Raw genomic sequence first — 26,040 nt, forward strand, 5'->3', positions numbered from 1 at the left:
AGCTGCAGATTCAGCTGATGATTCTCTGCAGGTTCATCACTATTATTCTACTATCACACTGTCATTTGATGTGCTGTTATTATAAAATATTAATTATAGCCACTTTAATGGTGTCTATGTGTAATAAATATTCAGGAGCAGACATATTTACTCTCTATTTATTCATCGCTGGTTCTTAGAAAACGCTCCTCTGCAGTACTCACCCTCTGATGGAATGACTTTTGGGTTGCAGTCCAAGTAACGCTTGGAGAAGTGTGACAGCACCCGCTCCCTCTCCTGAGTCTCCCCCATCAGGGCAAACTGCCTGAGGAAAGTCCTGCACACACAAACACAACCACAGTTACTACATCTTATCCATCCAAATATTTATCCACTACAGATTAAATATGACCTGTAATAAGCATTATAGTCCACTGGAGAAATGTCCCAAAACATAACTATTGAAATGACCACAGAATATAAAGATTTAATTCATTTAAAACCATATGCAGTGTTACATTACTGTGTATGTTTTCCCATTAAAGTGTTTTTTTATGTAATTACATGACTACTTATCATGTGTTATGTATTAAAATGTAATTAGTTGCCAGAGATGGAAAGTATCTCTACTACTTTATACTTCTACTCTACTACATTTCAGAGAGAATTATTGTACTTTTTACTATATTATATTTATCTGACAGCTGTATTTACTGTTCACAACTTATAAAATATGATGCATTCTTACAGAATAATCTACCTAACAAGGTATAAAATTTGCTCCAGCTCGACCTGCTGCAACATTAAAATGCTGTTAAAATGATAATGCATCAGTGATAATATTAGTAATAATGTTATATAATATATGTAATGCTGTAATATAAACATGTGAGAGGAGTCAGTACTTTTACTTTTGATACTTTAAGTACATTTTGCTGATAATATGTCTGTACTTTTCCTTAAGTCTATTTTTTAATACAGAACTTTTATTTCTCAGTACTCAGTACTTCTATCCTTACAGTTAGTTATTTACCTACTTTATTTTCAGAGGAAAAAGCTGATGTAAAAACACATGATAGTGGTTGTTCCTCAGCAAATTACTACAGTTATACCCCACCTGAATGAGTTAAACTGCATTGATGTGAAGGTGAGTATGTAGGATGCACGCTCAGACTAACTAATATCTAATAAATAAAACAAAAGTGAAACAAGAGGAATACAGTATGAACCTCTGTTAAACAATATACACTGAGTATTTACTGTACATACTGTCCAAACTCTAAATGCAACACCAGAGCTGCCCTCTAGAGAGCAGTGTTTGACAGTAGAGAGTTTCTACTACAATACCAACAAAGATAAAATCAAAACATCTGCAGATTTCCTCTTATTGAGGCCAAATCAAAGCCAGCATCACACAACATCATGTGAGGGTCAGACAACACACGTCATGATTTAAAAATGTAATCAATCATTCTTTAACCATAAGAATGTATATATGTATATATTACATTTAGCAGTTATTTTATGTGATAAACGAACCGTCAGTTATATTTTGTCTTGTCTTGCATTGTAATTATATGTATTTGTGTGTTCTCACCTCAATGCCTGGTCAACAGAGAGGCCTGTGAAGTTGAAGAAACTCAGATACTCTTCTGCTACCATACGGCTGAAGTCATTACTGTAGACAAACAAGATATAAAATAACATTATAAGGAGGAAATATAGCAATCCAAAAACAACAAAAACCCAGCACAAAATGTCAAAGCTCTGATTACAACACACACAGGGAGAGAGAGACTTCATTCTCTGCTCAGGTGGACATTACTCCACTATATCTTTACATAGCAAATCGTTTTTTGCTGCTATATTAATGCTCTGGATATCGTATAGAGCAGGGGTCTGCAACCTGCAGCTCCGGAGCCACATGCGGCTCTTTAGCTCCTCTCCAGTGGCTCCATGTGGATTTTTTAAAAATGGAAATGAATAACTGTTTTTGTTTACATTTTCATTTATATTTATCATTGTTGTAGGTCTATGGTTCGACAGTACGACGGAGTATTAGGGCCACATTGAGGAAAAATAAATACATCGGAGATTTTGAGAATAAAGTCATAAGTTTAAGAGAAAAAAAGTCGTAATATTATGATAATAAAATCATAAGTTTAAGAGAAAAAAGTTGTAGTATTATAAGAATAAAGTCACAATATTATAAAGTAGTAATTTTACGTGTTATTTTCTTTTTTTCTCGTAAAGTTATGACTTTTTTCTCATAATATTATGACTTTATTCTGGAAATCTCCATTTTTTCCCCCCTCAATGTGGCCCTAATACTGCGTCGTACATGTGCACTTTGACCCTCACTGAGACTTATCAAACTTTCAAATGCTAGCGTTCTCAGTGAATGGCCTCAGTGTGGGCTGTCAGTCAGTCAGTCAGCTGAAGATTCCCAGAGCGCACGTGTCACAAAGTGAGGAAACCCTTTAATCCCAATTTTTTTCTCATCAGCACGAGAGCAAGCAGCTGACAGACTGACGGGCTGATGGAGCAGCGCGTTGCTGCCCAGAATGCAGATGTAGTAAAACACAGCAGTATTGAGGCAGAATGTAAAGTGGCAAACAGAAGAGGAAATGTACAGGAAACTGAATGTGACCCAGTAGATTATCATTCATTAAATAAACATAAGATGCAGCAGAAAGGAGTTTTTTCCTGCAGTTATAGAGTACTTAACATATTGGTTAAGAGGAGTGATGGAGCATCTTATTGTTTATAAGAGTAGCAGCAGTACTATTGGTATTTCTATTCATTAGGGATGTAACGATACACTCACGATTCAATACGATATATTTTCTCACGATTCACAAACAAAATGAGATTGAAGACAAATTATGACTGAAAAAGACAAAAATCTACAAAACATATTTTCTCTTATCTTTTCTTTATCAAAAGAAAGAATCCTTTTTTATTTCTTATTTCTTCGGTGTTTTTGTCTCGTCTGTTATCTTCTCGCCTATTTCATTTTCTGACTTAGGGAAGACAAAATGCAGCCACACCTCCGATTTCAAACACTCAATCAATCTCACATCAAATCCGAAATCTTCCACCTTTTGCCTGCGGCCGCCATGTTGTTGTGCCTTGGATCATAGACTGTATATAAGAAGTGGACGTAGTGACGTGTATTTGTGTTTCGTGTTTTTGACATCCGTTTTGAAGCCTCGAGGCGACCAAAAATGTTACAATTAACTTCATAAACTGAAAACACACTGTGAAAGGGTTAAAGTTGTGGATGTATAAAGAGAACTAGATACAGGGTCGGAGACGGGCCCCCGTTCATTCCTATGAAAGTTGCTTAGTGGCGTATGAAGCAAAAAAAGGATTGACTTCCGAGTATAAATCTACGCAGATCTTCCAGTGATCTTCCGTTCTATTGGGCCCATAGAGCAGGTGCAGTAGTTTCTCCTTTAACTCCGCCTCCCAGTCATAATCATACTACTTAACACCTTGTAACAGCAAACAACTAGCTAACTTACACGCAAACCACTTAGCAACCAGTCATCAATCACTGTCTGAAGCCCTAGCGATGATTGCTAGTGCTAAAAGCAACGGGATAATAGTATTCCATATGCAGGATTACAAGACGTGTGCTTGAACCAGACGAAAACACGGACAACTCCCAGACCGGACAACGCCGTGGTAGCGACCTGTCAACCACAAGGTAGCCCCGCCCTAAAGCATCCCCTGCTTTATGGTCTATCTGACTCTAAATGGGACCATCATTTACTAAATGAACATCATGCTGTATTGAAGAAGACTTGAAACTAGCGACTGAGACCATAAACTCATGTTGACAATGTTTACTGAGGTAATAAATCAAGTGAGAAGTAGGGTCATTTTCTCATAGACTTCTATACAATCAGACTTCTTTAGCAACCAGAGGAGTCGCCCCCTGCTGGCTGTTAGAAAGAATGACAGTTTAAGGCGCTTCAGCATTGGCTTCACTTCTCAGACCTGGAGGTTGCCCGCTGGCTTCAATGCTACACAACAAGCACACTTTTGAGATTTTCAGACACTTAAAGCCACAACACAATAAAATAGTCTAGTAACTCACTTCTTGCTGAGGTGACGCGCCACGTCGGACTTCCTGAAGCCGTCCAAGTTGAAGAGCCGTTTGGCCAGGCGTCTGGCGGCTGCCATGTCGGCGCGGTGGCTGCCGTTGGTGAGCGTCTCGCTGCTGCCCAGACCCAGCCGCTCACTCAGGTCTTGGTCCAGCTCCGAATCTGTCGCCAGGCGGGCCTTGTCCCTGCTGAGAGAGTGAGAAGGGGGTCAGAGGGTGAAGACAGAGCAGAAATAGTGATTATCAGACACAAATAGATGGACAGAAAGGGATATGGAAAGGAAGGGAATGATAGGAAATGAAGAACATTTTGTTCCAGGAGTGGAAAGTGGGACAAATGACATAGATTTGTAAATAATTGAAAAGGAACGAGAAAAAGGGATAAAAGGAGGAACAAAGAATGATGGCGATATAATAATAAAACTAATAACTTCGGTATATCAATAATTTAATATAGTAATACTAATATCTGATCTTAAATCAGAGTTTCCAGCTGTAGGATATGTTTTAAGACAAATACACAAGGGGGAGATGAAGAGAGTAAGGCTGATCAAGAGAAAGGAGCTTAAAATATAAATATCTGTTAAATGAAACAGAATATGAATGATGAATGAGAGAGGAAAGATGACAAAAGAGAGGATTGGATGGAGATATGGAAGGTAAAGAAAGCGCAGAACAGAGTAAACAAAGCCCATATTTTACATGAATTCAGTATCAAGTATAACAGGATGAATGCAAATCATTTTATATTCAACTTGATTATACACTCTGCAAATCCCCTCTTTTGCCAGCTGCCTCGCTTTCTCGTTATCACTTCCTAATTAAGCTCCTTCAAAGCATTAACCAGTTCAGAAGTGCAAAACTTATTACATCTGAATTACGCTGTGATAATAACTTAAGCATGTTATGTCACACTGAGCTGAAAGAGAACCACGTTTCAGAAAACGAGGTCTCTGAGTTCAGTTACTTAGAATTCGACGTGATGCATGACCTTCATTGATGCTGTCGAGAGCCGTGTGACAATTCTGGTCACGCCAGCCGGGGCCGATTGAAAACAACGACGGTTCAACAGCTGAGAGTTGTAATACAAAAAAGCAAGAAACACTTCCTGAACAAGCGGAGCTCTCATTTGTATTTCTCAGCATGAGGAACAAGCCAAGAAAACCCACAGTCCCAGGGCTTCGCTTCCCACACTTACACATCCTTGCACTGTAAAATGAGTCAGGCGAAATCACACCAGAGCAAACAGTAATTAATAACAAAAGCCGACTGGGTAAGAAAAGCTACGAGGGCTCAATGGTCAACTTTGGTTTCACAAAGTACACAGAAGAACAAGAACTGAGTCTACAGCCAGCTATTGTGAGGCTGTACTATGAAACATTGCCAGAGCTTTGAGCTAAATGCTAACATGGTAACTAGGGCTGTCGGAGTTAACGCCATAATAATGCATTAACGCAACTTGATTTTAAGGTTTTAGCCGAGGTTGGGCTCAGTTTTAAAGCTACAACCTAATGAATCCATCGGTACCAACCATGTCATACTCGCTTGTCGCAAAGGAGGTTAAATAACGCTCCAAACTTACGCAAAATTTTGGCGAGGAAAAACTGTCATGTCCATTTTCAAAGGGGTCCCTTGACCTCTGACCTCCAGATCAGTGAATGTAAATGGGTTCTATGGGTACCCACGAGTCTCCCCTTTACAGACATGCCCACTTTATGATAATCACATGCAGTTTGGGGGCAAGTCATAGTCAAGTCAGCACACTGACACACTGACAGCTGTTGTTGCCTGTTGGGCTGCAGTTTGCCATGTTATGATTGGAGCATATTGTTTAATGCTAAATGCAGTACCTGTGAGGGTTTCTGGACAATATCTGTCATTGTTTTGTGTTGTTAGTTGATTTACAATAATAAATATATACATACGTTTGTATAAAGCAGCATATTTGTCCACTCCCATGTTGATAAGAGTATTAAATACTTGACAAAATCTCCCTTTAAGGTTCATTTTGAACAGATAAAAAATGCGCAATTAATTTGCGATTAATCGTGATTTCATATTGTAATCGATTGACAGCCCTAATGCTAATATGCTGAAACCCTAACATTGCCATCCCTACAGCCATGCTGCTACCATTGCTAAAAATGAAGATGAGTGTAGAGAAAACACCAAATTTAAAGTTGCTAAACACGAGAATGGGAGCATTTCTATTGCCCCCACACGGCTCTCAACATGGCAACAGCTAACGGTGCTAACAGCGCTAACAGTGTAAACAAAGGCAACACTACTGACAGAGCTAACAGTGTTAACCTGGAGGGGAACCGGAGGGAGGGCGCTACGCTTCTGCAAATACACTGACGGTTGGGACGACATTATCAGCTGTAACCGCCGTATGAGAGCAGTGCAGGGCGGCGGCCGTGAGCTAGCCAGTGGGGCACGCTCACATGCACTAAAAGCATGTGCGGCCGGACCGGCTATGTCAACAAAGCACAGAGAAGATCTGATTACAACACACACAGAGGGAGAGAAAACATGCATGCAGAGAAAACACAAAATGTAAGTGTACATCTCAGTATAGCAGCTTTAGAGACTTTTGAGAGATGATCTATCAATACTGTTTTAAAACTGAAGTGAACAGGCATGCAAATCTACTCTGCACAGCTCCTGACTGGATATTCCCTCTGGGGAAATGTAATATTCAAATGCTGTGATATACACACACAGACAGGTGAGACAGGTTCCTGGGTGGGGGGACATACCTGTGGCAAGACCGCCTAATCGACAAATACCTCTCCTCTCCTACTGCAGCTGAACCTTGACAACAGAAGACAGACGGCGTCCTCATTTCCGTCCCCTGACCGCCACCTCGCCTCAGACTGCTCGCCCGACCGACCCCTCCTCTCCTTCTCCCGGCCTCGTAACCTGAACGCATCACCGTCGCAGAGGAACACCTGTCGTCTCTCCCGGGACGCCTGCAGACTTTGACATTCCTCCGCTCGGATTTGACTGAAACTTTCCAACTTTCCTGTCCTCCACTTTCTCACTCTCCCTCTGTGTTTGCTGTCATTTGATCCTCACAGCAAGCTTCCTTCCCCCCCACCCTCAACAAAGTAAAAGAGCTGTTTGTCCTGAAATGCCTCTCCTTCTCTATCTTTTTCCCTCCGAGTCTGTTTGCTGTTGTTTCTGTTCCCTCTTTCCACTCCTCCCTCTCTCTCTTTCTCCCTCCCTGTTCCACTGTGTAAACTCTCACTGTCCCCTGCTGACCTTGGATTCGAAGCATGGCATGAAACTTGGCTTGTCTGTTGCCTAAAAATCCCCCTCCCTTCCTTTTTCTACCCTTCATTCATTCCTCTCTCTCTCTCTCTCTCTCTCGCGCTGCATCTCCTATTACACACACTCTGTATATCCATCCTTTGGGTGTTGTACAAATCCTAGTCTACCTTGTTCCTGGTGTGAGCTTTTAACACACCTACAGAGAAAACAAAGATGTGAGGTCTCAGGTTTAAACTCAATAGCGATATATCTACTGGGTGTGTGCCTTTAAACTGTTTCCTCTACAACTATATCTGCCCAGGGGAGAGAATAGGTGGCCTTTTGTCAACGCCTGAGTCCATTGTGGAGTCTGTTTACAGCATACGCTTCATCGAGGCCTGCAGGCGTGTTCACAATCACAAGATTAAGCCGGCACTCAAGTTTAGGCTCCGCCACCTGTTTGCATTGTCTCATCAAGAGCTGAGAGCGCCTGAGAGAATTCCCTGTGTCAGCCTCCTGCTTTAACGGTATCCCCGCATAATTGAACACCCTCTCAGTCCGCTGGGCAGCCCTGCACAATGAGCCACTGTCTAATGGAGCAGACGATCTGAAAAGAAGTGATGTGAGGGGAAAGAAGGAGGAGGAGGAGGACGGGAGGGGAGGGGAGTGAAATTCCAACTTTTATCAAAGTATGGACTTCAGAAATATTTGTCTCGTCGTCTCGCTCCTGGATTCCACAGCGCCAGGGCCGCCAGTCGGGCCGGTTATAAAAGCGTGATAAGATCGCTGCTAAGCAAACATTTACCTGAACTAGTCCAGAGAGATTTTGGCTCCCGTATAAAGAGTTTTATCAGAGAAGTTGAGGGAAAAATGTTTAGGTTTAAAGTAGGCTTTCAAAGTGATAATAACGCATTAATGCAACTTGTGATTTTTAGGTTGTAGCGGGCTCAGTTTTAAAGCGAGCGTGAAGATACTGGTATCATATGAAACTAGAAAACCTAATGAATCCATTGGTACCAACCATGTCATACTAGCTTGTCGAGAAGGAGGTTAAATAACGCTCCAAACTTGTGCTAAATTTGGGCCATTTTCAAAGGGGTCCCTTGACCTCTGACCTCCAGATGTGTGAAAGTAAATGGGTTCTATGGGTACCCACGAGTCTCCCCTTTACAGACATGCCCACTTTATGATAATCACATGCAGTTTGGGGCAAGTCATAGTCAAGTCAGCACACTGACACACTGACAGCTGTTGTTGCCTGTTGGGCTGCAGTTTGCCATGTTATGATCTGAGCATATTGTTTTATGCTAAATGCAGTACCTGTGAGGGTTTCTGGATCAATATCTGTCATTGTTTTGTGTTAATTGATTTACAATAATAAATATATACATACATTTGCATAAAGCAGCATATTTGTCCACTCCCATGTTGATAAGAGTATTAAATACTTGACAAATCTCCCTTTAAGGAACATTTTGAACACATAAAAATGTGCACTTAATTTGCAGTTATAAATTTTAATCGATTCAAAGCCCTAGTTTAAAGACTAGCAAAGAATAACAAGAGAAGAGCAAAATGACCCTGCTAAGCTGTTTCTAACCTTTCAGAGTATTTCTGTATTAAACTTGAGACTTTAATCATTCCTCTGTTCCTGCTGCTCACAGTTAACCACCTGCATTACATTCATTCTCATCAAAAAGCACCTGCCAGCCTGGTTTCTATCCTCTTCTGCCATCTAGTGGTCACAGCAACAAGGTGACCCGGTGCAGTCACTCTACCTCTGCAGTGCTGTCACAGTAAGTTAGGGTGACATTCCCAAAGCCGGTCTACCTCACCGTCACACACATAGGCACCGTAGCATAGCACCTCCTCACAATAACCGACTGTTGTCCCAGATATCTTGCAGGAAGGAGGATGCAAGGTGTATTAAGAAAGACAAAGGGTTCTAGATATGAAGTAAAGTCTCCTGAATTGCAGGTGGGAGTCTGTGGAGGGTTAAAACAAAAGTCTTTGGGACTCTAACAGTCAAGGTGAGTCTCTCACTGCTGCAGCAGCCATCTGTCTCACACATACACACACACATGCACACACAAAGCATGCACTTCAAGTATACAACCATCCAAAACCATCTACAGATGCACGTGCACATGCACACACACAGATGCACAGATGGATTCACATATCACACACACACACACACACACATGGCTGCCTGGCAGACAGCAGAGGGACCCAGGCAGCCTTGTCTCGACCTTCACTCTAAAGCTGCTCGGCTCCAGAACAGCACTGCAGCACTGCTCTGCACAAGGAGAACGACACAGACGAGACACTCTCATTCATCTGGAGGCTGACAACAGCCCGTTAACGTCATAAAGGCAGATAAAGGCAGTCAAAACTGCATCATTACTGAATTAACATCAAAAACTCTGATTATGATGTTCATTCATAAGAGTTTATGAACAGATCATTCAAAGGAAACAGGTTGACGTTAGACCAGGTTCATTTAGTCTTTCTGTTATACATTTAATAAATATGACAGCAAAGAGCAAAGAGATGTGTATGATTTAGAGTATTATGAAGATTTTATCCTCATACTTTCTAGGGCTGTCGAGTAAAATAGTTCATCGCGATTAATCGCAAATTAATAGCACATTTTTATCTGTTCAAAATGTACCTTAAAAGGAGATTTGTCAAGTATTTAATACTCTTATCAACATGGGAGTGGACAAATATGCTGCTTTATGCAAATGTATGTATATATTTATTATTGTAAATCAATGAACAACACAAAACAATGAGAGATATTGATCCAGAAACCCTCACAGGTACTGCATTTAGCATAAAACAATATGCTCAAATCATAACATGGCAAACTGCAGCCCAACAGGCAACAACAGCTGTCAGTGTGTCAGTGTGCTGACTTGACTATGACTTGCCCCAAACTGCATGTGATTATCATAAAGTGGGCATGTCTGTAAAGGGGAGACTCATGGGTACCCAGAGAACCCATTTACATTCACACATCTGGAGGTCAGAGGTCAAGGGACCCCTTTGAAAATGGACATGACAGTTTTTCCTCGCCAAAGTTTAGCGTAAGTTTGGAGCGTTATTTAACCTCCATAAGTTGCGTTAATGCGTTAAAGAAATTAGTGACGTTAAAATGATATTGCATGAACATGTTATTATTGCATTAAATTTGACAGTCCTAATGCTATCAAATACATGCTGCTCTTACACTTCGAGTCTTATTTCAGTGTAGAGTGGAGATAAATAGAAAACAGAGAACGATTTGCAACGACAAACATGACCCAGATTCACCATCACTCAGATTCTTTGGTGAATCACTGAAGAACAGGTCACCAAGAACATTTCAGTTGTCAACACGGTCAGCTACTTGCTACTAAACAGATCATTGGGGATCGGTAGATTATCATCAGAATACAGTCATGCATTTTGGCACGATAAGGCTAAAAAACAACAACTGAGAAAACCATTTCTTTAAGAACCTGGCTTTGTGCACGGGGGGCGCTGTCATGTTGAAACAGGAAACGGCCAAACACAAACTGTTGCCACAAAGTTGGAAGCCCACTATTGTCTAAAATATCACTGGATGTTGTAGTTTTAAGATTTCCTTTAATTGGAAACTGGGAGCCCAGTGATTACAGAGGAGGGCTGCACTCAATGATAAGAAGTCATTTTATTCACAGGAGATTAAGAACCATTAAAAACAGCCCTAAACCAACTGATAATATGTCAACGTTGTGTTAACAACTTGTTTCCGCTGCCCCCCAAAGTGGAAAAAAATCAATGATTTCAGTCATGTGTGAATTTCCCACATTGCCATAGTAACACTCATCACGACTACTTGACGTGCTGCTAACTCACATTGGTAATGAGAAGGACGGGTTGCTGTACCAGCTGCTCCCCAGCTGCGAACACCCTCGTCCTTTGGGTGGCGTGTCGTCCGAACCGCTGCTCAGCCTCTCGCTGGACGGGGCTCTGGTGGCGTCCGAGTCCCCCGTCATGGTAAAGATAGAATCGGAGATACTGGGCCTCTCGTCGTGTGCCAGCGGGGCAAAGCTGAGCTGGACGATCTGCCTGGCGCTGTGGCAGACCGGCCCGTGGATGGCGGGGGTTAGTGTGGGCAGGTCAAAGGTCAGGACGGTTTGGGTGCTCGAGGTCAGCAGCTCCTCGCTGTCCAGGCTGTTGTACGACGTGCCTTTGGCTCGGTGGGACTCCATGATGCTCTCAAAGTGGCAGCTGAAGGTGTCCTCCGCGGCACAGCGAGGACCGGAGACCAAGATGGGGGATTTCAGGGCCGGGTGGTGGTTGTCAAAAAACGTTTCCATTGGTCTGGACAGAGAAGAAGGTTTTAGAAACACTGCAACAACACAGCTGTGTTTATAAAGAAAAGCTTTGCATCACGTCAGGATGTAATGTTCTGTACTGTGAGAGAGTTCAGACTAATTTATGCATAAAGGCCATCAAACTTGTTTACAATCTACTTGAAAAATAGGTTACAAGTGAGATCCAAATTCAGATCAGAATATAGGTCAGGGGAAGATCCTGCTACGCCAGAGAGTTTGTTAATGTGTGTGCTTGCAGGTTTGTGTATATGATATATGATATATGATAGGGCTGTCAAAGTCAACGCCATAATAAAGCTAATTTGTTTTAATGCCACTAATTTCTTTAACGCATCAACGCAACTTGTGACGTTTAGGTTGTAGCGGGCTCGGTTTTAAAGCTAGAAGAAAAGATACTGGTATCATATGAAACTAGAAAACCTAAAGAATCCATCGGTACCAACCATGTCATACTAGCTTGTCGTGAAGGAGGATAAATAACGCTCCAAACTTTGGCGAGGAAAAACTGTCATGGCCATTTTCAAAGGGGTCCCTTGACCTCTGACCTCCAGATGTGTGAATGTAAATGGGTTCTATGGGTACCCACGAGTCTCCCCTTTACAGACATGCCCACTTTATGATAATCACATGCAGTTTGGGGCAAGTCATAGTCAAGTCAGCACACTGACACACTGACAGCTGTTGTTGCCTGTTGGGCTGCAGTTTGCCATGTTATGATTGGAGCATATTGTTTTATGTTAAATGCAGTACCTGTGAGGGTTTCTGGATCAATATGTGTCATTGTTTTGTGTTGTTAATTGATTTCCAGTAATAAATATATACATACATTTGCATAAAGCAGCATATTTGTCCACTCCCATGTTGATAAGAGGATTAAATAATTGATTACAGCCCTACTATATGACTGTGAGTGTTTCATGTTCACCTCTTCAGAAGGTGTCCAAACACCTCTGGCTCGTCCTGAGCTGCATACTGCTGCTTCCTGTTGTCTCCTTGCATCCTCACACTGGCCCAGCTCACCATTTCTTCCTCTTCCTCCTCCTCCTCATCTTCCTCCTCCTCCCCATCCTCCCTGCCTCCTCTTCTCTCCTCTACCTCCACCCCATCTGTCCTCCCATAAGGCAGACCCCCCAGCGGGCTGCTGCCTGTCCCCGAGGTGCCCTGCACGCTGCGGTTACTCCCGAACGCAGAGTCTGCGTCGTCCTGCTCGGCCAGCAGCACCTCGTCTATGTCCGTCTCTCTGTAGCAGCGCAGTGGAACGGCGTCCAGGTCGGTTTCTGAGTACTTTAGAGTGCGGCGGATGATGCCGGTTTTGGGCGAAGTCCCGAGAACGGCTGGAGGAGGGGTCACCAGCTCGACCTCTACATGCTGCACCTCGTGGTTGGCAGAAAGCAGAGGGAGGGAGGACGGAGGAGTCGGAGTGGGAGACTCGCTGGAGTTACCGCTGGGAGGAGCTGTGGAGGTTTCCACAGAATCTGCACATAAGATAAGATAAGAGATAAGATGAACCTTTATTAATCCCAGCAGGGAAATTCAGGTGTCAAAGCAGCAACATCAGCAAACAGAGTGAATCACAGGAGAGGTAAAGGTATACACACATTATAAAAACAATAATAGAGATATAAAAGATACAGAGTGAATGGGTTAACATAGTGTGTACAGTCCGTCAATAAATAAATGTAGTATGCACATATGTGCAGTCTATAAAGTGGTATAAAGGATGTATAGTGTAAAGTGCGTCAGTGGTTAGAGTCCAAGATGGTTGCAGATAGTGCATGATGATAATGATAATAAAAATGATAATGATAATGCATAGTACATGGAGACAGTTAAACATTAACGTCAGTGAATGATTTTTTTGAAATGTGATTGGCTATATTTAACTTATCTTTCATCTCAATTAAAAAAGGAAATAAAGTATTTTCAAAGTGTAAAACCCTTTAAAACAGGTAACTACACCTTAATTTGTACATTAAAGGTCCTGGATTTTTCAATTAAGATGCAAATTAGAGGTTAAGTAATGAATAAATTAATAGATTGATATACGAAAGAGGCTTTTAATTGATTATCTCCTCCGTTTAAGGGATTTAAAAAAGATTTTAGTCTCTTCTGTCTTTTATTTTGAGCTTACAGTCCATATATGTAAGACGTACATTTTAAAAACACAGTAACAAGTATGGAATTTATTTAATTTAATTTTTAAAAAGGCTAAATAATTTCCTAAAAAGCTGTGCACTGCTTTTCGAAAACGTTACAGAGGGAAATAGTTAATTTGTTGGGGACTATTTTCAGCAGTGGATTAATACAGATTTGGTGCTGTAGTGAGTATTTACAGCAGCAGGATGGTGTTGGACTGAGTCAAAATAAACTAAACAGTGTGTTCAATAATCCTCCCCTCTGGTACAACATGAAAGTGCAGTAACTAGATGAACTAGAGGACATACTCTTACTTTTCTCCCCCCTGGTAGCAGCCTCCTCAGCAGGGGTCCCGAATAAAAACTCCCACTTGGCACGAGCGATCCTCTGACAGTGGAGCGAGGGCACCGGCGCTGCACAGCCACTGTCCGTCTGAAAGACACACACACAGAGACAAGCTTAGAGGCTCTCTCTGCAGTGCAGCATTAACAGAAGAGTACGACATTTTGGGAAATAAGCTTCTTCACTTCCTCGCAGAGAGTTAGATGAGATGGATTCCACTCTCATGTCATCAAAGACTGGAAGCAGGGGGAAACTAAGAAATCTTACACTATTCCTTTAACTCTAAAGTACATAGAAACATGCAGTTGTCACCATTTCACCCAGTGCCCACCTGTATTCCTGAGGTGGCGGCCCCGGTCTCGTTGCTCTGGTGACTGGACTGACTGGACTCGGGGGACACACAGTCCCTGTCCCCAAAGCTGCCCGTCACCCCACTGGAGCTCCGCGAGGACGACCCTCCCATCGCTCCGTTCTGCTCTGCCTCTGGAGGCTCTTCTACCCTCTGCTGCTCCGCCTCATATCCCTCCATCTCATTGCCCTGTCCCTCCTCATCACAACCCTCGTCTTCCTCTGGAGAGTCCAGCACCACCGGTCCCAGAAGCAGGATCTCTCTCCTCCTCTGCTCCGCTCGTTTCTGCTGGGCTGTGGGACTGAGCGGCCTGCGACGCTGACTGGATTGACGTTGAGGAGTTTGGTCATTGATGGACTCAAATCCAGCCTCGGGGCTCGGCCTCGGGCTGTTGTCCACCTGAGTCCCCCACTGCTGCCTGGATGTCCAGCTAACCGGCGCCTCCTCAACACTCTGGTTGATAAAGAGCCTGCGAGCAAGCTCAGTGCAGTCCCCTCTCTCGAAACAGCCCAGGTCTCCTCTCTTGTCCAGGCTCGGGGACCAGGAGTCTCTGGCGTACTGCGGGAGCTGACGGCGATGCAGGGTGGGGGTGTCCGGTGCTCGGAGCTCAGTTTGGAATAGCCTGGGGTCCCTCATGGGAGAACTGAGCTCAGTGGGAGGATGAGCGGGACGGAGAACGCGTGAAGGAATGGGGGAACTATGAGCGGCTGCTAAAATTGAGCTCTGATTTTGGGACTGTTGAATGCAGTCCTCCTGGTGTGTCTGATAATTAGTATGGGAGTTTGTTTCGTGTGAGTGTGAGTGTTCAGGCTGGTGAGAGTCTGTGTTGTCAGTTGCTGGCGTGTGTTGGTCGTTTAAAGGGATGTTCATCTTAAGCGTTTGCTTAGACTGTTGTGCATTTGGAGCTGAATTGTGAAAGTCTCCAGCAGGATCACCTAAAGCGTTGTGCAAAGAGGAACTTCTTGCCTCTGTGAAAATAGAAGATACTTTGGCCTCCTCTGCTAGCCTGCGGGCGACTTCAGGGCTGTGAGTCGGAGAGGAGGCTTTACTGTCACTTAACTGGTTCAAGCCCTCGACTACATTATTGCCAAGTTGGAGGATTGCTCCCTGCGGTGAAGCGCTCCTGTTGCAGGACCTGTGAACATGTCTTTTAGTGGCTGGACTGCCTGCCACGGCTCTGTCCTCTGCCGACCAGTGAAGAGGGCTCTGGGACTCGACACAGGACTCGGGCTGCTTGGACTGGGAGGACAGCTGGTCTGACGCCGGGCTCCGAGGCAGCCCACAAACCGCCTGGCTCCTCAGGTCTTTGAGGTTTACGCTGATGTTCTGACGCTGAACAGGGGAACCAGCCCAGGACTGACAGCGTGGCTGTTGGTTGTAGCGTGAGGATGAGGCTTGCTCAAGTGCATGGGCTAGTTTAATCCTCAGTAGAGGGGAGCCAAACTCCTCCACAGCCCTCTGGGTAGCTGCCCTGCCGATGGGGTCCAAGGCTGGTTGGCGAAGGCCGGGAGAGAACGTCTGCTGGTGACGTCCCGGAGAACGGAAAGTCAGCTTGGGACTGGAGCTGCACGATGAATCGGGACTCCCGAACCAAACCGGGTCACTGAGCCTTTTACGAAAGTGAGAAGGGGTGGATCTTTCCTCTCTGGTCCCTCTCTCGCACACAGTCTTGCGTGGACTGTCCACGGTCTTCACATTGGACTTCTCAATGTAACTGAAGGTGACGACAGACCGCGTCCCATCGCTGACCTCTTCCTCGTTAAACCTCCGGAAGTTGGGAGGTGTGTGAGGGACCGTGACCTTTCCAGAAGACGGCATTATTGGTGGAGAGTGGACGGCAGACACTCCATCACACGGTGCACTCCAGCGCTTGGTGACTGACGGGGAGCTGCTGGCTTGCTGGATCTGGAAGCTTTTTCTAGAAGGAGACTGAGTGTGTGTGCAGTCCTGAACCAGACGGTGAGCTGCGGAGGCCTTGGTGACGGTCGTCTGGCTCGCCAGCTGAGACAGGAGCTCCGCCGGACTGTCCTGAACCGAATGCCCCTGAGCAATCCCTTCCTTCCCTCCACTCGGATCTGGGGCAGACCTCACTTCCACATACAAATGAAGGACTTTTCCAGACTGGGACATGACCTCCTCTCAGGGCGTAATGAGAACACAGAAACAGAAACAGAGCAGAGAGAAAAGACAGACAGGGTGAAAGAGACAAAAACAAACGGAAGCTCTTCTTTGTCCTCTTCTTCTATTATTTGTCGGTTCGTTTTTCTGCTGGTGGTGCGTGTCAGTTTATTTTTAGACGGTCTTTCTTCTCCCTCCCAGAGCGTCTGTGTGCAGAGCAGAGACACACCGGCTGAACAGCCAGAGGACAAACATGCCCATGGGACACCTCCAACTGCTCCCTATTCTTCATACCTGTGAATTAAACAAACAGGAGGATCTGTTATCACCGTGTCCTCAAGTGACGCTAGATACACACAGCATATTCCAGTATTTGTGATGCACGCATTAACTTGTTAGTGGTGCAACCAGTTTCTCTTAATACATTCATTGTGCAGTGAATGAAACCATGCTGTCAACAAGTAAGACATAATGTTCAGCTGAATGGACTGTAAGTTAGGTAGAACTGTATATGAATGACTGAGCCTTGGCAGTGTACTCGTCTCTTTTGAAAGAGACTTCACTTAAAAGGACTATATAACATATCAAGGCATTCAGCTGCTGACATTTGGACTCCTTGTTCTGGGTCAACTGGGTCATCTGTTTTGTTGTAAGAAGGTCATTCCTGTTCAGAACTGGTCTTGACCGGACGTTTTTATAAAATGTGAACCTGTTCTGAATGTCTAGCAGCCGCTCACAGTAGATGTGAGCTTTTCATTCACAGACACTCAAGGTGTTTTATAAAGAAAGACGTCTCTTACAACCATCCATACACAGTAAGATAAGACTAATATACTATTTCTTTATATTAATCTTGTCTCTAGGTGGAGGCTTCAGATAAACCCTCTTAAAGCCTCTTCCTGCATTTTATATTATTCTTTTTTTTGTTTGTTTTGTTATGTTGTATAGTCTTAAATTGTGCAAAACAAATAAACAAAATAAACAAAAAAAGATGATGAAGAAGATGATGTCTTGTTGTGAGCCATTAATGTAAACTAACGTTCAAAATTGGTTTGGTTTGACTTTGACTGGCCTTAGATTGTAAAGTTAGACGAGTCTAATTAAGCTTAAGTTTGTTGCATAACTATTAAGACTGATTACTAACTATTTCAACTGTTTACCCATTACTTCTAGCTAATATTTAGTTAACTATTTTAACTGTTTATCCGTTATTTAATTATACTAAGGTGTAATTCATACTGTGCAATATCATTTTCCACTTGTGCAATTTTGTTAATAGTCTGTTTATTGTCAATGCTGTATATACTGCTCCTATTTTTATATTTCCTTCTATTTAAATGGTTCATATTTTGTTACACTTTGTTTAGCTGTTTTTTACTGTGTTAGCTGATGCATCTTGTTTTTATGCACTATCACCTTTGCTGCTGCACATCTCCCCACTGTGGGACTAATAAAGGAATATCTGATCTTATTACTGTTAGCTAACTTTTATCTAACTATTTCAACTGTTTATCCATTACTTTTTAGATTCTAGTATATTCTTGAATTGTTTCTGAACATCTTTAACGGTTCTAATGACCGTTGGATTTATGCTGTTTACCTGTTCTGTTATTTTCTACCACACTTGGTGTCTCTGTTGCAGCATCTTCAGTTATCTTCTGTTTAGTGTCTTTATTTCACCCATAATGCATTGTGCTACAGGCTATCTAAGTCAAGGGAAGCTTTGTGCAACTGGTACATTTAAGTGTCTGCAGCAGGTCTGACTTAAAGTTCTATTTAAAACAAAGACGTCTATTTTTATGCAACTAATAAAATGGTTCTGGACCGACATGATAATAATCTGCACGTCCAATGTGACATTGAATAATTGCTGAGTTGTATTGTGAGGATCAAACCTGCAGGCCGCAATCTAAAACATATCTGGGTCATTTAAGAACCTAACTGGAGATGTTTGCACGTCTATTTGGCCATGCATGACACTCAGCAGGTACGAATTGTTTTGTTGACAATGTTGTGCTATCCTGTTTGGATTTTAAATATTGTATTAACACACAAAATCCAACCCTTTATTACTGGGACCCGTCAGAACAGTGTGTGGATCTTCCTTCAGGATCTGTATTGAACCCTTAAATCTCTCACACACTTCCCTATCTGTGGGATATATACATTGTCCTGTAGTGAGGTGAGAACATGAGCTCGTCCTGCCGGGACAGGAAGCAGGACATCATCATCGGCCCTCTGACTTCCTCCTCTGCTCTCTGACTCACCGTTGATAAGACCTGCTGACTGACGGCTGCTTTATCTAAACTCTGAATGAAACTATTCAACGCCGTGGATTCAGTCACAAATGAATCTATTAAAAGGAATCGACTGTCTGATTGTGAGAAGCTCAGATGAATCATGATTATCTGATTTTATTTAGGAATCAGTGCGACACTTGATGCAGCAGTGAGGACACCAACATATACTGTATATTCATATATAGGATATTGAAATGAGTAATAGCTTGTTTAGTTTAGTTTAGTATTACAACAATAGCTACTCATCCTGGGGTCCTCATTCATATTTTTAACAATACTTCAATAAGAAAATACACAGCCTATAAATAAACATCCATAACATTCATACTCACAATATGACTCAATACATAACACACAACAACCAACACCAATTCAAAGCCGATATCGAATACACACTGTACAATACGTCTTAATTTCATCTTTTACATAATTGAGAAAAGAAATCACTCAACTGATCCACTAAATCACAAATAAAGTGGGACGGACAGCTGTCTCTACATCCATATCACATCTTTGAGAGCAGAAAAAATATTAAAAAGTCATATAATATTCTACACTATTCCTTGTGTAAACATATATAATCTTAACTTTTTATTAAAACATGTTTTATTACTTTCTGAAATAAAAAAAACCTTGGTAATAAATTCCATGCCACTATTGCTCGATAATGAACTGTACTGAAGTACAAATCTGAGGTACTTTACTTGAGTATTTCCATTTCATGCTACTTTATACTTTATACTTCTAGGCAAATATTGTACTTTTTACCTCATTATACTTATTTGAAAGATTTACTAAAAGATCTTTGCATACAAAACATATAAAGAGTTTATAAAATATGATGTTTTGTTATGAATTAAACTTGTATAATAGAAAATGAGTTGCCAATTGCTTCTTATACTTTTAATAATTGTAATAATATTCATTTATTTCTAATATTTTTTTAGGTTTGGACTAAACAAACGTAGTGAAGGTGTCACTTTGGGCTCTGGGTCATTGTGACGGCATCTCTCACTATTTTTACAAACCAAACAATCGATCGACTATTGGAGAAAATAATCAGCAGATTAATCAACAGTTAAATCCTGCTTTTACATTAATGCATGAGTAATAATAATGTAATGATAGAATATATAATAATATAACAGTCACATGGGACATATTTATACATTTAAGGACTTTTACTTGTAACAGAGTATTTTTACTGTGTTGTATTATTACTTTAACTGAAGTAAATGATCTGAATACTTCCTCCACCACCAGCGTTGACGTGTCAAACATCAGATTCAGGAAGACCATCGTGCACCAAACACCAAACTCCAGTCACAAAAATGTCTTTATTATTAATGTCTGTATTATTGTGTGTGTGCTGGAGCCTCTCTCTCTCTTTGTTGAGCTAAATCTCTCTTCGGCACTTATCAACTCAACTAAGCTGACTTCTTTCCAATTGTTCTGTTCAGCGCTCATGCAGAACGACTTTCCACGCCAATAAAGCCTCAGACAACAGAACTCTTGTGTACTAAAAAAAGAGAAATAAAGTCGCTCAGAGGAGGATGGTGAACTCCGGACTCGCTGCCAGCAGCGACAGATTGGAGTTGCCGTATGGTAGCAGTGGGAGAGAACGAGTGTGCTGGAAAATGATAGTTGACAGAACAAAGAGAACTTGTGAGAGAGTTGGCAACGTGAGGCGAGTGACTTTTCCCTCCTTGACCCCCAACTGATGTTTCTGCCCTCGCTTCAAAGAAACCAAACTCAATCTCAACAATCTCTTCAGCCTCACAAACTCTTAATTAATTTACCCGGCCTCTCTGCGTGGCGTCACAGCAACCGTTACGTTCACTACTGGCCATCTGAAATAACCTTTTTTTTCTTTTCACTTTGGATAAATAAAGTAAAAAAATAGTTTCTCCAACAACTTTTACAGCCTTTTCCATTTGTCACACTCTTATCTTTCTGTCGTTTTCACACCTCGGAGCTACTGTTCCCACGGATACACACCATTCACAAAAAGAAAAGGCCTTTGTCCGGTTGTTGGTGGCTCCTCCACGACGTCCCATTGTCTATAAAGGTGTGAGGAAGACAACGTGGCTCCTCGGCTGCATCATAAATACAACAGAGATGGTTAAAGGATGAAGGGTCATCTTTGTAACTACCATGAAAGAGTACTTCCACACTGCAACGCATCTATTTTCTCTCTGTTTTTGCCGGTTTGTTCGTCCACACTGAGGAAAGCAACGCTCAACATCATCATAAACAATGATGGAGGTTGACAGTAAAGTTAGCGGGTGTTAAGGGGGCGTTAAAATAAAATGCAAGGGGCTGCGTTGGTGTGTTGGAAGTTCAGTTTAGATAACAGATGGATGATTTTGAACGCTGATCAGACGCTAAAACGCTGCACAGAGTTTTATAATAATTAGGGCTTTCAAAGTTAACGCGATAATAACGCGTTTTAACGTCACTAATTTCTTTAACACATTAGCGCAACTTGCAATTTTTAGGTTGTAGTGGCTCAATTTTAAAGCTAAAGTGAAGATACTGGTATCATATGAAACTACAAAACCTAAAGAATCCACTGGTACCAACCATGTCATACTAGCTTGTCATGAAGGAGGCTAAACAACGCTCCAAACTTGCAATACATTTTGGCGAGGAAAAACTGTCATGTCCATTTTCAAAGGGGTCCCTTGACCTCTGACCTCCAGATATGTGAATGTAAATGTTCTATGGGTACCCACGAGTCTCCCCTTTACGGACATGCCCACTTTATGATCATCACATGCAGTTTGGGGCAAGTCATAGTCAAGTCAGCACACTGACACACTGACAGCTGTTGTTGTCTGTTGTGCTGCAGTTTGTCATGTTATGATTTGAGCATATTGTTTTATGCTAAATGCAGTACCTGTGAGGGTTTATGGACAATATCTGTCATTGTTTTGTGTTGCTAATTGATTTCTAATAATAAATATATACATACATTTGCATAAAGCAGCATATTTGTCCACTCCCATGTTGATAAGAGTATTAAATACTTGACAAATCTCCCTTTAAGGTTCATTTTGACCAGATAAAAAAAATGATTAAATATTTTAATTGATTGACAGCCCTATTAATATTATGAAGAAGGATTTTACAACTCTGGAAAAGTTATCACAATCTTTCATCACGATGATTATAAGGTAAACAGTAGAAAAAACGCTTTCTACTATTGTGTTTTGGATTAAAATTACTTTATTATTTTTTTTATAAAGCACTTTGTTACTTTGTTTTGAAAGGTGCTGAATACATAAAGCTGTTATTTTTGTTATTATTATTATTATTGTTATTATAATAATAATAACAATAATAACAATAATAATAATAATAATAATAATATTAATAAAAATAAAATAATAATAAAATGAAATATGATATAGGAAAAACACAAAAAATACAAATGTTATGTTATTTTCAATACTGTCCGCCTGGTTAAGAAGTAGCATCTATAAGCTGCAATCTAATCAGTATTTTTACGTCATTGTCTGACAATATAGAATTAAAAAGAAATACATAAATGAGAAGAACTAAATCCTGAGTTCAGCCGATGTTGGCTGTGAGTTTTGTCGTTTGCAAAAGAGGAAATTTAACTTGTTTTCTGTTGTTTTGGTTTTTTAGTTTGGACAGAAATCAATAAGAAAATGGCCGAGTGTGCACGCTCGTAAACGGTGTTTTCAGCTCCATACGGATGGCGTCATAAATGTGACAGAGCTGGTGGAAGGATAGATCCACAGGGATTATCATTAGAGATGTAGGACTATACGTTATCGATTCTGGGAAAAGAGCTGCTGGGCCTGAACTTGATTTGATCCATTAACTCGTCATCTGAGACAGATGTTGATGTGGGAGCAAGAGAGATAAAGACGGGTGAGAGAAAGAGCATGGGAGATGGATGGAGAGCAGGAAACATAAAGAGAGAGAGAGTGAAGCAGGATGAAGGCGTCATGTATGTGGAGGAGAGAGCTGTGCTGGCAGACGGCCAGCGTGATGCAGTGTAGAGTTACAGGAAGGTCCACGTTAGAAACACACAACCCTCTTCCTCTGCAGCCAGATAGAGCAAACACACCAGGAAGGAACACATCTTCCTTCTTAACTCTAATATTATCTAACCATGAAGATAGTTTGGATGAAGGTGCCAAAGTGTTCAAAGATCTCAAATATCAGATACAATGATTTACAAGGCTTTAAGTACTAAGTTATTGGTGAAGGTTGTTGGGGCTGAATGCAGCCTGCAGACACACTTAGGACTGAATAAAATGTACTGTCAACTTCACTTTGTATTATTATTTACAGTTAATATTCTCCTAAAAAGATGCTATAACTAAATAAATAACTAAATACATAACTAAATAGATAACTAAATAAATATGCATATGAAATAAATAAATATGCATATGAAATAAATAAATATGGCTATGAAATAAAGCCTGAAATAAATAAATGAGGCATGAAATATATAAGTAAATATAATAAAAAGAATTAGCAAAAGTGGCATTCAACACCTTTAAAAGTTTTTTATTAATATTTTATTGCTAAATCCTTTAGCACATTTCATATCCAACATTTCTTTTTAATGTTACTGATTTTTATTTTTTTAATATTATTTTGGGGGTATTTTATTTCCATTTTATTTTTGTTTTACATTATTTCATACTTTATTTTATTTCAGTTAATATTCTTCTAAAAAAATGCTAAAATGCTAAACTGGAATGCCATTTTAACCAATATTAAATAAATAAATAATTACATAAATGAATAAATATGCCCAGGAAAAAATTAAAAATGAATTAAAGAAAATTAAAATTAAATATGACTATTTAATAAATCCTGAAATAAATAAATGAGGCAATAAATATGTAAATAAATGCAAATATAAATACACATTTATTTACAGGATTTATTTCATAGCCATATTTATTTATGTGTTATGTATTTATGTATTTATTTATTTATATAATAATAAAGTGACTTTTCCAACCTTAAAGCTACTTGAGAAGAAATATAAAGGGGAAAACAGGATCTTAAGGTGGAAAACAGTAGCTGTTGGTCTACGTATTGTCCTTTTCTTTTCGTTCTTGGATCCAGACTCTAATCTTAACTCCCAGGTGCTGCAGTGTTCCCCCCCAGTGTGTGTGCCCAGTTTCCTGAAAGCCGTCCAGTTTGGCTCCAGTTCTTGGTGGGAGCATCGCTGCCGTGCCAGAAGTTACAATAGAAACAGACCATTACCACTCGCCACCTGCCCCGCTCCGCTCGATTTACAGGACTACACTTCAATCACATGAATTAAACTTGTAAACAGATCAACAAGGAATCTTCTCTGAACTCCAACAGCATGCTTTAGTATTTACGTACTGCAGTAGCTCGTATTTAGATGAGTGAAACAGCGGTGGAAAGTAGAATCTTTAGGTACATTTTATGTCTCTTTTTATGTCTCTTTTTATGCTTTATGCTCTTGTTGTTCCGCTGCATCTATTTTTATATATTTTTTAAACTCTCCATCATAAGTCCAACATCCAACATCATGTCCGAGTCCAGCATTGTTATGGGAGAGCGATGCTAAATTAGTGGAGTACTATTTCAAATAGGTATGTCAATAAGTAACCGTTTAACCGTTAACCGACATTAAGCATTTTAACCGATTAACGCTATCGGTTAAAACGGTTAAAAGAAATTGGGTTGAGCGGCTCAGAGGAGCGTCTCGTCACTTTAAGGAGAAAAGCCGGTCCACCTTAACAGCCTATCTTAACACGCGGAACCGGAGTTGCAGGATACAGGAAGTCGGCTCCGGTCTCTGGCTTGCTTGAGCGGAGTGGAGGAGTTGTAGTTTGGTAGCATTTATAAACCGACAAATAAACTGTGCACACACTGCTACACCTACGTTCACAGCTAGAACGCCACCAACAACCTCACACTCACCGCCAACACACACACGGTCTGCTGGAAACTCGCTAAAGTTACGCAGACTACGTGTGTGGCGGAGCACGAAGCCTCCGGCAATGCTAGAGCTGCTAACGTAGCACAAATAAACACACAGTCTGTTGGAAACTCGCGAGAGTTACGCAGACTACGTGTGCGGCGGCGGCGAGCACGAAGCCTCCGGCAATGCTAGAGCTGCTAACGTAGCACAAACACACACACTGTTTGTTGGACACTCGCTAAAGTTCCGCCGGGCAGACACACAGCTGACAACCTGCTAAACTAAACTAAATGTGCGGTGGAGACTTTTACTGGGAAAGTGGCTGCATGTCCGCGACACTACACGCAGCATCGTAGCTGCTAAGTTAACGCTCCCGGACGGTGAACTGGAGACTCCCGTCAATGAATATCTGTTGTGCTCCTGCAGCTGGTACACCGCTGCATGCGAGGCACAAATCTTGTCGGTTAATAATCAGTTAACGAGGGTCAGTTATCGGTTAAGAAAATGTTTCAAAATGAGCATCCCTAATTTCAAAATACATTCCTTTTTATGAGATAAAAAGTTTAAACTGAACCGAAGGACAAGACTCGAGCAGCAGCACCTGACACACCTCGATAAACAAAGAAAAAGACACAGCTGCTCGACATTGATGACTCATCCTCTTGTTGTCCTTCTGGGTCACAATAACACATGCACACACACGTGGATATAAACTCCATCGAGTCTCTTGGTCAGGTATTTATGAGTCAAATCACACAGGTAATTAAACCCCCGGCAGCATGTGCAGCTCTAATATTAGCTCCGTGGATACGACGGGGGTGCAGGTGGTGGTGGTGGGAGCTCTTGCTAATATTAGCTCTCAGCTTGCTTGTTGCTGGCGCCCTGTGCACATAGCAGCTATGATTTCAGCAACATGACAGGTGGTGCAGTTTTAGGTACAGTAGTAGCACATTTAAAGCCCGGGGAGATTAAGAGGATTTGTATGGAGTTTAATGGGTGGCGAGGGTGTGAACACAGTGCAACACCCAACACCTCCTAATCATCCACTATTGATTCCTCTACATATGACATTACATCACACTGTATTTGGCACGGCTGCCTACTCATGCGAATTCCCAAGAAATGGCAGAGGGCTC

The 26,040-nt window shown here is 41.6% G+C and overlaps 1 protein-coding gene across 6 annotated transcripts in view; it reads right to left on the bottom strand.

The window, feature by feature from the left end:
* Positions 1 to 26,040, bottom strand: part of LOC141757960 (PH and SEC7 domain-containing protein 1-like) — an 85,079-nt gene that overhangs the window by 44,984 nt on the left and 14,055 nt on the right. For 3 of the 6 annotated variants that reach the window (XM_074618890.1, XM_074618889.1, XM_074618891.1), the window contains 7 exons: positions 14,519 to 16,948; positions 14,154 to 14,277; positions 12,635 to 13,184; positions 11,228 to 11,695; positions 4,085 to 4,279; positions 1,577 to 1,657; positions 204 to 316 (listed from right to left, as the gene is read on the bottom strand). In XM_074618890.1, the coding sequence (XP_074474991.1) occupies positions 204 to 316; positions 1,577 to 1,657; positions 4,085 to 4,279; positions 11,228 to 11,695; positions 12,635 to 13,184; positions 14,154 to 14,277; positions 14,519 to 16,666 (3,679 nt within the window). In that variant the 5' untranslated portion in view covers positions 16,667 to 16,948. Of the gene's footprint in view, positions 1 to 203; positions 317 to 1,576; positions 1,658 to 4,084; positions 4,280 to 6,849; positions 7,211 to 8,942; positions 9,007 to 11,227; positions 11,696 to 12,634; positions 13,185 to 14,153; positions 14,278 to 14,518; positions 16,949 to 26,040 lie in introns of those variants that run through there. The other 3 variants (XM_074618893.1, XM_074618895.1, XM_074618894.1) reach the window with 3 other exon arrangements.

Source organism: Sebastes fasciatus, chromosome 20 (genome assembly GCF_043250625.1).
Source record: "Sebastes fasciatus isolate fSebFas1 chromosome 20, fSebFas1.pri, whole genome shotgun sequence".
Taxonomy (NCBI): Eukaryota; Metazoa; Chordata; class Actinopteri; order Perciformes; family Sebastidae; genus Sebastes; species Sebastes fasciatus.